The sequence below is a fragment of the Achroia grisella genome, unplaced genomic scaffold, assembly GCF_030625045.1.
Source record: "Achroia grisella isolate CSIRO2021 unplaced genomic scaffold, CSIRO_AGI_Agris_v1 utg170, whole genome shotgun sequence".
NCBI classification, from domain to species: domain Eukaryota; kingdom Metazoa; phylum Arthropoda; class Insecta; order Lepidoptera; family Pyralidae; genus Achroia; species Achroia grisella.
The window spans coordinates 428,393-442,570 of NW_026712672.1; the positions used below are offsets into that span (position 1 = coordinate 428,393).

At 33.6% G+C, this 14,178-nt stretch overlaps 1 protein-coding gene across 1 annotated transcript; it reads left to right on the top strand.

The window, feature by feature from the left end:
- The first annotated feature begins 790 nt into the window (after window positions 1-790).
- On the top strand, window positions 791-13,064 carry LOC131841454 (uncharacterized). Its single transcript, XM_059189775.1, has 10 exons — window positions 791-928; window positions 1,853-2,059; window positions 2,169-2,537; window positions 4,351-5,188; window positions 7,877-8,149; window positions 9,011-9,028; window positions 9,519-9,625; window positions 10,425-10,514; window positions 11,193-11,427; window positions 12,114-13,064. The coding sequence occupies exons 1-10, from the start codon at window positions 896-898 to the stop codon at window positions 12,662-12,664; spliced, it is 2,721 nt and encodes a 906-aa protein (XP_059045758.1). The 5' UTR covers window positions 791-895; the 3' UTR covers window positions 12,665-13,064.
- Window positions 13,065-14,178: the final 1,114 nt, after the last annotated feature.

The window sequence follows — 14,178 nt, forward strand, 5'->3', positions numbered from 1 at the left end:
AATCACTAGTAAGTGGACGTGTAAAATATAAGAAATACTCGGATTACTTTTAAATGGGAATACGAGCTCGTTATTGAAGAATATTAAAAATAAGCGTTCAAATAGGAGTTGACCTGCAGCCATGCATGCGTTTCATAATTCCTTCCGCGGGTTTAAAGTGCCATGTTCACGCGCCCCCTATGGTTCGATGAAGCTGTCAAGACCAGACGCTGCCAACAACATTCAAATAGTTCGAAAAATGAAAAAAATAATTGTGTATATACATATACTTTTTTTTTTCAGAAGAAGAGAACCATCTCTAGAAATAATTATTTACGAGTGAATGAATGAATGAAATAAACGAATGATTGAGACTGATGTTGCTTGGCATATGTAGTGAAATAATAGTTCGCGACTGAGATGCTTAATTTAGTTTGCAGACCTCCGAATTAGTTCGTTTGCTATTGGGGAGTACAGAATGGAAGTGTTCATATTTCCGGCTAATAAGTTATTTTCTGCGTATATATATTTGTACTAGTTTTTTTTAAGATGAAGATTTTGAGCATGATTTGCTTTTTATACTAAAAGTAAAAAACTTCCGTGTTTTTTGGGCACGTTCTTTCGAACTAAATCGCTCACAAACACGAACTACTATGCAGTGATTTCACTTCAGTTATTATTTCCACAGCCCTAAAACAAAAAAAATCTGTATACATTCTATACATAAGACATTCCTATATATAATAAAGTACTCTGTGATATACACTTTCTGAAATTTTCTCTATTATTTTCTATATATTTCTGTCAAAAAAACTGTTCTCTTTATAATTAACATTGCCTTATAACACTATCGCATCACATTTATGTTTGCATTTTATTTCGAAAATATATTTTTATACAATTCACATTCATTAAAATGCTATTAACCATCCACAACTTACCGGGCAACGTGAGTATTTGATCTAAATTGGCAATGAATTCTAAATTTTAGTATTGTTATAAATTCATGTTATTATTTTAAATTTTATGAAACGAAATACGTCTCTATACCATTTTACATTGAGAGCTAACTTTATAATTGTTTGTTCTGAAACGTAGAATACACAATGCATAATGGTTTCCACTTCATCATGTTGTATATTCGTGATCGGCGGGAAGAATTTTATACCTTGAGTTATAGGTTTTCCTCAAAGGCATCATTACGATTCCCACGCAACAAAATTTATATAATAAAATTATTTTTATTGAAGCTGAAGCTCAAGATATTATTATCTTGAGCTTCAAATTATTTTCGGCGGCCGCAGATTTACCAGTATGATGTGATTTGTACACTCAGCAGTTCAACTAACTGTCTAGTTATCTTACCTGGTCATAACTCTCCTGTACTCCAGGGATTATGTATTCAGCCTGAAAAGGTTATAAATTAACCTGTTGCATTGAGTTTACCTCACAGAATGCCAACTCGAAGTGACAGAAAAAAGCAATCAAATTTAATAATAGCTAAATTGGCTGTATACCAAAACTAATCAAAGTAAAAGAAATAAGTACATTAACCTAGGGGTTTTTATAAATATATATATTTATATATATATTCATATTAATATATATGGTGGGCATGTAACAACCAACAAATATATGACTTTCATTATGTATGCTGTACATAACAAATAATTTCTTTACATTTCATTTCTCAATTATGTATGTATTAATTAAAACCTAAATCCTCATAAATGGCTATATTAAATTTTGTGTAATTGTAATGGATTCAGAAAACAGTAATACTTAGTACATGGTGCTGCTTTTCTGTACACTATGTCATACTCTATCAGCAGTAATATGTAAATGATTCTACCAATACATTTTAAATTTTCAGGCTCGCTATTGTGATGTAAAGGCACTTATCAATGAGAAGTGTAATCTGACAGATGTAATATTGGATAAACTCACACCAGAGGGAAAGTGTAAGAAAATAACAGTTGGTGTGTCTAGTGACTATGATGCCAACATTTTGTATTCCAAGTTGAATGGCTTGTATGTGGAAGGACTTCAGTTGTATGTTAAAAATATAGGACAAAATAAGGTACTATACAATATTAATACTAGTTTTTTATTTTTTATGAGTTCTTAGAGACATAGAAACCATTTACTAAAATGTACACCTTATAATATTAATATAAATTGCATTGTAGATGGACTCTAATGGTCAACAATTCAACAAAAAGTCATTCATGAATTATGATCAAAACAACCAGACTCAATACAATAGTCAACAAAATAATGATAAGCAGTATTGGTCCAGTAACCAGATGGAATCTTATCAGAACACTAATCAAAACAATCAGACAGTTCTGAACACTTATCAAAGCATTCAGGCGGGTCTGAACAATCTGGCCGGTATAAAGACTTATCAAATGAACCAGGCTGGTCTGAACGCTTATCCACCAAACCAGCCAGGACTGAACACTTATCAAAACAACCAGCTGGGTTTAAACCCTTATGCTGCCAAAACAATGTCTATGGGTTATAATGTCCCACCGAATATGCAGGCTCCAAATGCAGTAAGTACAAAAACATATTGCACCATTATTTTAATATAACTAGCTAGTCCGGCCAGGCTTTGCATGGGTGTACATGTATTTCCTTAATTTTCCCAAAATAATTCCCATGTAAACCTTCCTCTTGAGTCACTCTATCTATTAGAAAAACTGCTTCAAAATCTATTGCATAGTTTTAAAGATTTAAGCATACATAGGCACAGTGATAGCAAATTTGTTTTATACTATGTAATAATGAAAGGGTACCAAACAAACATGATTAAATTTTTATCATTTATCATTTTCGTTTTATAGGAATATTTTTATTTTGCATTGAGATTTTATATTGATATAAAATTATAAATTGGACAAAAATATATTATTTTTGTATTATTCATTCAGAACAGTCATTGTCATGACTAGCTCTGAAATACAATCTGTTGCCATTGCATATAGCTACCATATATATTTTTGTTGTTGTCTCACACAAAAATATTATCGGTAATACTGGCTTCTGAATCACGTTCACGGATTCACCTGATTCACCTGATCTGATATTACATTGCTGGCAATGGGACCACTAATACTCATTTCTAATCCCTTCTCTCCGAGTTCAAGATTAGGTTTGGTATTGTGACATCTCAACCGACCATAAATCATCATATCAATATTGCAGCAATGAGTATTGTGGGATATATAAAACTGCATAAACCCTGTATGAACAGTGTACTAGAAAAGAGCATGTTTGCATGCCCTTTCATTACAGGTCTTATTAGTCGCGTTAAATGGGCTACAAAATAGATATACTATTTCATCTAAATGCTCGAGGAAAGTGAATGAGTAGTAGAAACTGTATCATAGAAATTAATTTCTATGATACAGTCAGTCAATTAGTTTTTTCAGATTGCGAATTACTGAAGGTTCTAATCTGAAAACAACTGAAATATTATTGTGAGATGGATATTTACCTTTTGGTTTATTGGTTCGAATACCAATGAAGAGATTTGAATAAAGGTCTTCTATAGAAGAAGTCCTGGATTCAAATCCCTTTATTTATTATGTATTATTTAATTTTTGTGGTATGATATGAGAATCTCGCGCACTATTTCAGTACGGATATAGTAAGTGCGCTTCCTGCATTGGGTTTCTATATCTGATCTCTACAGCCACTGACTTTGTACAGCCCGCCACTATCTGGCTTTATCTGTGTGCGAAACGCCTACCTTTTTTGTCGAATCATCATTGCCTTAGATTTATGCCATTATTTGGGGTCACCTAAGTATGTTTTCTTCTTCCACTATCGGGATCAGTTGAAGAAGAGGATGTTTTGTTGAATATCATTCATTTATATAAATTATTATATCTGAAAAATATTCAATTCCAATAGACCGGAAACGCGAAAATTGTCTTGGAAGGTTTGTATCTACTCTGCTTATTGATACTCAAGGATAATGGATATTTTGTTGTGTAACAAAAGTAACTTCAATAATTGCCGCTGGAATTTCGACGCCGTCATTGAATAGGCGGGACACATTTTGCACACTGGGGCGGCGCTGCACTAACTTCGTAGTGGCAATGTAGTGCGCGATGTTCCTTATCAATGCTGGATAGCTTTGACCAGCATTAGGACAATAAATACTGTTTGTTTTGTGATATGAGTTAAGAGTAAGTTACTCCTTTGTACTCGAACACAAACTCATGTGTTTTGCGTCTAATTTGTTATCGGACCTAAACTAACCGTTTGTTATATGTGTATGTTCTCCACAGTATGTTTACAATCCAAAACGTATGTGGTAACAGTTTTCAACGATCACTTATTTATATGACCACTTCGCAGAACAATTATATGGGTTACAATACGCAACAGCAGCAAGCGATTCCTCCGCTAATCCAGTATCCAGTTCCCGGTTCGCGGGCCGCTTCGAATAGCTATAAGTTTAATAGAAATGACGATAATACGAGATCTAACACGGATAAATCGTACACGAATCGTAATTCTGCTTGGGATCAATCGAACAGAAATAAGGGCCAAAGTCAGAGGTGGGACAATAATAAAGGGCATGACGGTACCTCTAAGTATAATCCAGAAGATACCTTTACAAAAAACTATACCGATTCAAGGGTAAGGAAACGGCCACACGATGACCATGACTCGTCTCGCAGTGGTCCAGGCCCTGCTAAATTTCAGCGGAGCGCCACGTTTCGTAATCCATCAACCACTACGCCTGAAGCACAATCATCTTATTCAAATTTTTATGGCCAACATACTACTGAGGATTCTAAACCGAATGTACAGAACCGATACGTTTGCAGTACAACAACCGACATAAAACCTGTGATGCAAAATGTGAAGAAACCAGTATTTGAACTGACACCACAAGAGGCAGCTATAAAAGCAGCCAACAAAGATGAATCAAACCGAGCCTTAGTGGTATTTGAGCTTGGCGTAGAATTGTTAAATTTAAATGGCATTCCGCAAGTTGGTAAAAAGAGAGCTGGGTTCGTAAAAATAAAGAAAGTTATTCGTAAGCGACTCGACGAAATATTGGATACAACTGGATTGGAACCGAATGAGATGAAGGATAGGTATATTAAGAGATACCCCTTCAGTGGTGATCATCAGCTTGCTGCAGTATATTCCAATCCGCAAGAAGCATTCCCAGCTTTCCTTACAGGTAAACAATTGATACGTTTCTGTTGAAACATAATTAAAATATAATAAATGTCGTATTTTTTGTGATGGCAACAATTTAACCGGACAACGCATGTTACCCACAAAGAGTAAGATATTCATCATATTTTAATCATAAATCAATAAACATAGAGTTAGTAACAAGGAATTAATCATATTATGTCTTAAACTACCTGCTACCCGCGACTTTGACTGCATGGAATTGAACTATTTTATTATTGAAATGAATACAATTTCTAAAATATCATTTATATCAGATATATACTCGGTTTCAGAGATTAGCAAGAACAGACAGACAGATGACTGATGACAGAAAGAATTAAATTAATATTTTTACACTGTTATATAATTCAAATTTATAGATTAATTTAAAACAGTAAATTGTCAGACCAGGATAATATTGAGTAACAAAGTTTTTATAATAAATTAATTAATACCGTAAACATAAGGAACTAATTTAAAGAAAGAAGTTGGTCACACTACTTACAAACAGAAAAAATCAACCAATATTTTTTTTCCTTTGTATTAGTAAATAGGTATTGAATATTTTATTAGTAAATAATTTCGTGATTATTGATTATTAAATAATCATAGAAGATATTATTGTTGTTGTTTGTTGTTGTTATTATTATTATTATTAATATAAAACGAAATTGTGTTACATATGAAATTAACTCTTGAGTATTTTCACTTTAAAAATATCAAAAATTTGCAAATACTTAATAGTACCGTAATACAGGTAGGTTGGTACTGGTGTTTGCGCTGAATAAAAGCTTTTACTTTTGTTATCCAGTTGCATATTTTTGCCACCTTAAATCTGTGCAAAGGACTACACGAGTGCTGTAGAACAGTGTGCTTAAAACAGGCGTAAGAAGTGAAGGTGGGAAAATTCTGTGGTGGGTTATTAGTGAAATATTTGCCACATTCGACTCCTCTCAGACAGACGAATTAACTAGTCGTTTGACCCCTCAAATCACTTCTTAATTGTACCTTTTGTACAGATTCAGGCAGTGCAAACAGAAAACGCTGTATTAAAATCGCTTCAAAGGAAGATATATAAAACTTGACGATATTCAGTCAAATATGTTTATAATATGTACGTGCTATAACAATATGCATATTATAAGCATTTTTAGTTGATGAACCATTGGAGCCACCAATTGGAGCATAGGAGACCTATGCCAAAAGTACTCCAAATTACGGGACATTTACAACCCCAACTTTGGGAAAAAGGCTTCAACTATGAACCGTTACGGGACTTAGTTTAAAAAAAAGGAGTAGCAATTTTATACAATGTAAAACGAGCTTAAGATGCTAGTGGAATATCACTCGCCAAGAAGCTCAATTGTAGTGCAACTCGGCTTGATTATGTATATTTATGCATAATTGGGCATTTCACTGAGATAGACAAGCAGTTTATTTTGTAAGCTGTGTTTTGGTTGAAGCCACGAAATGTTAATTTCTAAAATGACAACGCATCTGAGTGGTATCGCTAGCGTCACATAACGTGATACCGTAGTATTGTCCAAGTGTACGACGGTTACCACTGACCATCAATAGGGCCGTCAGCTTGTTTGCCATTCATAAAAATAATCAGCATTACATTAAAGTAATAGCGAACTGGCGAATGCGGAATGTGTGCCAACCAAAATAATCGCAAACTTTTGACATACATAAATTTGCCAAATATTCCCAAGATTTGGCTTACGTATGTAATCTTGGCGAGCTGAAGCTGTGATACCTATATTCTCCAATACAGACAAAGACTCTGATAATTTTTCTCTGTGCCCTCTGGGAGATTATCTTCAGAGATATTGCCCAGAGTTACATGAAGAAGGTTGCCTATATCATGATCAAATAGATTATGTTATTGATTTGAAGCTTTGAAGCACTGATAAACTGGGAAGGTTTTGAAGACTTAATGCCAGTTTCGTTTTATTGTCTTAAATCTCATATCGGATACTTAGTTGCTCGAAACATATTACAAAGATTAATCTTGTCTTCAAAAAGACGGTATTAGTTTTACACTTAGATTAAATATTATTCTTAAGTTCCATCTACCATTCTACCATTCTTTCATATTGTAGATATACAAGCTGACAATGGAAGAAAGTCCCGTCCATTTTAAGGTTGTTATCGAAACTTGAAACTGTCTCATAATCAAAATTTTGTATTGTATTTTATAATACAGATTGTATCTATAATTTGATCATTTTCTTATACTCTTTCATATAAACTTTAACATTATTATATCTTGAACTTGAACTAGACGAAAATCATTGTATGTCAAGTATGGTTTAATTATTTGTTTATACCACAATAATGCTAACAAGCTTCACTGAGTTTCAATTTAATAGTAGAAAACCAATTGAGGCCTTTAATAGGATTGTCACAAATACTAAACTATTATTTATTATGCCTGTATTTATTAAAATAAATGTATTTAATTGTTTAGTATCCGTAGTACAAGCTCAGCTTAGTTTTAGACTGAATAGTGCTGGTGAATTCTCCTGAGGAAGGATTTTCTAATCTAGATTATAATATATTTTTGTGCGTAATACATTAAAAAACATATTATTATATTAGTTCAAAGAAGTCTCCAGCAAATACATAGTTGATATACAAATATCTTTTCGCATAACAATGATTAAATAATGCTAAACATTTTCAGATCAAAAATCAGATGTAGATAAAAAGTTGTTCACGAAAGGTGATGAAATAATATACCAAGGTCAAATTTCAACCAAACAACCACAATTGAATTCTACACCTGTAGTAAATCAGTTTACGTCCAACATTGCAAGTGCATCCAATGAATCTTTTCTGATGCCAGTCGTTAAGAAGGAGAGACCGGCTCCCATAAGCTGGGTCATTAAGACGCCGTTTGCACCAAAGAAACCTCCAAAGAAGGGATACACACTTCCCACAGCCTTCTTGATGCCAGGTTAGTAACATTAAAGAATGTCTAGTAAAAGTCGTCTCTAAAGGTTTATTCTTTGTAGCCGCCAATCATCTTGATTTCTGTCGTCAATCAGCTTGCCTTATAGGCTATTTAAGAGTGTAGTGAAACTACAGCAGTGATGGATTTAGCCTAATAACAAATTTTACAAGCACCGCGCAATATGGCACCCACATTATCGCTACTGTCTAAGAATAATACAAGAAAAATATATTTTTTTAATTTGTCAATGTTTATACAGAGTATAAGATTTCTAATTTGTTACAGTGGTTTTTTTTAAAGCTAAAAGTTACGAACCGAAATCAGTTTTGGACTGCAATATGATAATGATGAAAATCTGAATTCGGCTAAAATATATTCTGTATTAATTAGGATATAGTCTATCATTGTCATTCTAATCTCAAAAATGGTTGTAACTCTTTTAATAAAACAAAGAGTAGCAAACCATCCATCTTTACAAACAGGGCTGACAAAATTTAAACATTCAACATCATACGAAGATATAAAAAATCGTATAAAATTTTGTAAACTTGCCCAATTTGGCTCTTCAGTCTGTTTACATCATAGTATATTGACCAGTTGTAGCAGTTTAAAATGTAGTACTTGTACGGGGGTAGTTAATAATCTCGTATTTGTACAAGGTTTTGTCATAGATTTGATATCCCTGCTTACAAACTTTCATGAATATAGTACTATCTGTACGTACGTCCAATTTCATTAGAATTGTTCAGCTGGGTAATCTTAAAATGATGACAAACAGACTGAAAGTCTAACTTTCTATTATTAGTTGGAAATATGGATTTCTTGTCTACGTCATTTCTAAATATGCCTTTGTTTTGTTTGCAGATAAAAAGAGTGTTATTGGTAAGTGTTAATCCTTATAATCTGGGCGCATAACCTTTTGGAAGTAAGACAATTGAATTTAGCAGCAAACTAAAAATTAAAATATATAAAATGATAATATATACGTTGACATTAGAAAAATTCCTGATATATATTCTATAAAAATGTACAAACAATTCATTCTACGATTATTATACATTCACATCTACATATTCATTATTGCCTTTTGACAATTTTATTAACATCCGTCATAATAAAAATACTTAGATTATAAAATGTGAAGTCACGAAATTTAGGTCACTTCCTACCCTGCAGTCCTTTCCTCTTTTACTAGTAATATTAGGAACATGCGCACGACACGTCCATTTCGTTCGGGGTTGGTACGTTCCTTTTTTTTTGTCCGAGTCACTGTTCATACATCGCTATTTTATGCCCCACCCCACTCGAAAAACCGGAAGTGATAACTCATAATTTATGGATATGCCTTAATTTTTATTTTAATGATCACCAGCACAAAAGCAGCAAATGAAAAAGGAATTTTTATCGGTTCACGGCTACGAGCTAACACCAAATCTGAAGAAGGCATTGGACAAAGAGATGAAAACTATATCAGATTTGGTAAGTGGACTACCTGTATGTTGTCTATGTTATTTAGTGGGTGTCCATTTCATTACTTATGGATTTATTTTATTTTCTTTAGCTCCGCTTGTTATTGGCAGCTTGTCCACCATTCTTTTATAAGTATTTAACACATTTGACTTATTTGTGTGCCCTCTTCGAAATTATTACCGTTTTTTAATAAATAGTTGTTGTGTTTCCGCTCCAGTCATACAGCTATCACTAGCATTGTTAGACCATAAATTCGGTGTCGTAGTCTGGTCGCCGAACAATCAACAGTAGGCTTTCAAATATCCAAACTCTATTAATTCCCTGATAACGCTCGTTCTTGAGCCGAAATACTTGTCTAAATACGGGTGTAAGATGAGATCCAATAACCGTACCAATTTAATCACTAATAGGGAAGGTCATAACGCTTGCAGTATCGGTGGTCAATATTCCGCACTAAATATTCGCAACCTTAATAAAATGTGACGTAAAGACGGATATATATTATATTTAATTTTAAAAATCAATCCAGACGGGTAGCTGTCTGTCTAATATTATAAAGAATGAGTATGGATGTCCGTGGAATGTCTGGTATTACGGATCCGATTTTGAAAATTATTTTTGTGTTGAATTGACCATTTATCGATGAAATTTATAGGCTATGTTACGCTACGACAATAACGCCAATAGGAGCAAACCAGCAATGAAAAGTATTCCAAAATTGGGTAGAAAGTGGTGCAGACGAACTTGCGCCGGTCAACTAGTATTTAAAAAGGGTTTGATCTTTAATAATTTATGTGCTACCTTACAGTTCCTGTCGGTGTGTAAGATCACTAAAGATAACTTGGACGAGGCTCAGGGGATCAAGAAAGTCGTCAACACTTTAGGTGAATGTGAAAAGGTGAGGCTTTAATAATCAATAATATTCGACACACGCTCACGACTCGTCTGTTCCGTTCGCGGGCAGCTCGTGTAATGCCATTTTTACGCAAGTCACTGTTCATAGGCCGCCATTTTGTGGCCCACTACTCTAGATAAACCGGAAGTGATAATAATAATCTTGGCCATTTCACACAGCGCTGTCTAGTCCCAAACTAAGCAGAGCTTGTAGTATTACTTATACTACAAGTAAACAACAAATAGTTAATACTTAAATGATATTTTTTGTAAATACATGTATACATATATCCAAATCAATACAAACAGTGATAGTCGTGAATACAAATATTTGCACGGTACGAAGAATCGAACTTATAAGATTTTTACTTAATGACTATTCAAAAGTGCTTCAATGTAATAAACTTACATTGAAGCACTTTTGAATAGTCATTAATTTTTTTTAATCTACCGCTCGTTCGGAAAGCTGTCTCATCACAAGAAGAACGAGCAAGAAACTTGCGTGTTGCTCTTTTAAATAATTTTATTATTACTTTACATTTTTAAGTTTAAGTGTTTGATACAAACCACCAATTAGCACTATCGGGTATAAACACGAAACCTGTGACACGAGAATTTTATATATTAGAAGATTACGATTTACCACTCCGTTTAATTGATAAATAATGTAATTTATTTACAGGCAATAAAACTACATTTAATAAAGCGTTTGCTAGACATCCGCACAAGTCTGTCCCTTCGCATTTTCACCTATGGAAAGAGACCGTCGCGTGAGGCCGTAGCCAAATTCCTGGCCCCGTATGGTGTAGTTTCCTTAAAGAAGGCCGGAAATAATAAGGATTTCCTTGTAGCTTCCTGTGACTCGTATCAGAGTTTTGACAAGCTTTCCTCATGGGGAACCGTATCAATGGTTGCAGGTAAGAGTTAAATGATGTCTGGTCTGTCGGTCATCAGTTTTGGTTTTTCATCACCGAAAGTCACCAATAATATAGCAAGTTAATCTAAAATATGTCAGTAGGCGCGCATGACTTTTTTTTATGTGTAGAAAATCTTCAAAAGATCGTCACCCCGCCGGAGGGACGGCGGGGCGGTTTGTGAGACTTTTACTCACCAAAAATAAAACGGTGTACCTACGAGCGGCTATATCGGAGCCACGGCGGCGACGGCCCGCCCTGTAGGTGTTGTAGGGCAGGTCCCATCTCGTTACGGTTAGGGTCACGTATGTCGCCCTACTCCATTATGGAGGCGTGTTGGTACACGCGCACATCTCCGGGCCATTGGATTGGGGGACTGCCTAGGCTCGCCCCCTGCCATTTTGGATTTATATCCTATACCTATACCTGCCATATGGATACAGATTTAATTAGTGTATAACAATTTTCGTGTGAGGCTCGGCGTGAGGATCTCAGTGTTTTATGGTGTGAGTTAAGAGCCCTCTTATGGAAAGCCCCGGATTGGTTGGCCTGTTCCTACAGTGGTGGCATTGTTTGCAGTGATTGCCATTGAATGTGCAAAATATGTAATGTCACAATAGGTTCGGACAAACGCCTGACATTACTAATAATCCCCTCCAAAATTATTAATTGAAATTAATATTTTTCAGGACAAACAACAATATCCGTCAAACCTCTGCACTTAACTATGCCAATTAAGTATTGGAACAAACATCTTGAGAGGGCAGTCTCAGAATACAACCCTCCTGGAAGTGTCAAAGAAAATGTAGAATTTGATAAAGACCTACACATAAATAATCAATCAATTGATTTAACTAATAGTGCAGACAGTGTCAATAAAAGTGGAGATTCCAAAAGTGTACAGATGAATGAAGATGTGATTGAAATTGCAGATTCAAATAGTCAAGAAGTAATTGATGTCGACGCTTTAAATAGGGAACCAAAAATAGAAAATGAAGACAAAGACAATGCAAGTGCAGCCGTAGTTGAGAATAAAAGCGAGATTGTTAGAGACTGCACTGACAATAAATATGATATTAGCTGCGATCGTGCCATCGACGAAATATCTATAAAAGACGATGCCGTCATTGGAGAATGTACAAAGGTTAAAAATTACAAGACCAATGTAATTGATAATCACGATTTTACTGAAGATATTGATGATATTGAAGTAAATGAGGAAGACTTAGAAGATTATTGACATAAATACTGTTGGTAAACTATTGAAAGACTAACGTTTTTGTTGTGTGATCGATGGACGCAGTTTTGTGTTTACTGAATTCATAGATGCAGTATGATTTAATTTGTGGGCTCGGTATCATGACTAGTGATTATTATAATAATAAGTACTGTATTTAGTTTCATTTGAATTATTCTAGATTAAATCTCAACTATTATTAGTATAGTTTAGTATTATTGGCCACATAAAATAATGTTATTATTTTATTCATCACATTTACTGTTTTTATAACACAAATAAGAAAACTGCCAAGCGGTTTGATTTGTAAACAGTATTAGGGTTGAAGAATGAAATTACAGGATGCACATGATATCTTAGTTCTATGGAATCCCAACGGGTCAGTAGTATCACAGGCATCACGTGATAATGTGATGGCCATAGAGTTGTTTATGTATATAGGTGATAGTTACCAGTTACTATCAGGTGATTTGTCAGCTTGTTTGCCATTCTAATAACATTAGAAAATATTACTTTCCGAACAAGGGGACTTGTATATTGACATCTGAAGCATTTTAAACATTTATATTTTATAATTTAAACATTTATATTATATATTTTTATTTATATAAATATGACAATGTTTGCATGGCAATAGTTGTTCATGCACGGGATTTTCATTTAATGTTAGACATAGGCATCTATGGAAGTATATGTATAATCTAAATAAACTGGCTTTAAAAAAAAGAAATTCAGTTGAATTTCTTGCCAGTTCTTCTCAATTGAATCTATATACTGAATTTGATGGTAGGGAAAAATGTTAATACAAAAATTTGATGTTCATAAGCGGCAAAAATTTCGTAGATGAATAAATGATTTCTGATTTACTGCAAAAATATGTGGCTGAAGTTAGTTCTAAGGTGATTATTTGTAATTAAAACTGATAATATACAAAGTATAACAGAATTAATACAATTACAATATTCAATCAGCTACTGTATCGGTGTCTACTTTATATTACATTATATGATACGTTTCATTTTATCTATACATTTAAATAAAATTGGAGTGTCTGTTTATAATATTGAAATTTTATGGGCAGTTTTCTGATGTAATAAAAAATAATTTAGGCTACTTTTATTTTAGAATAATAAGGTTAAATTCCACGCGGACGAAGGCGCGGGTTCAGCTAGTTATAAATAAAAATTTAATTAGGTATATCCATTGGTGTCATAACAAGTTTAATCTTTAAAATAGAAGCAAGTCGAAATCAAGTAAAAATAATATCTGTAGTTAATAGTTCGTCTACATATTTCAGTTGTTAAAAAATAACTGAAATATGTAGACGATACTGGGTGATACTTTTTTTAATAATATTTAGCGCAGATCACGTATTTGGCTTGTTTTAGATGCAGAATTATAAAAAATACCTAGTTAGTTTGTTACTTACTTTTAATATGATTTCTAAATGTATCTGGGTAAGGATTTCTGTTATAGAATTATTTAGATATTTGAACTAATGTATTTTCTATTATATG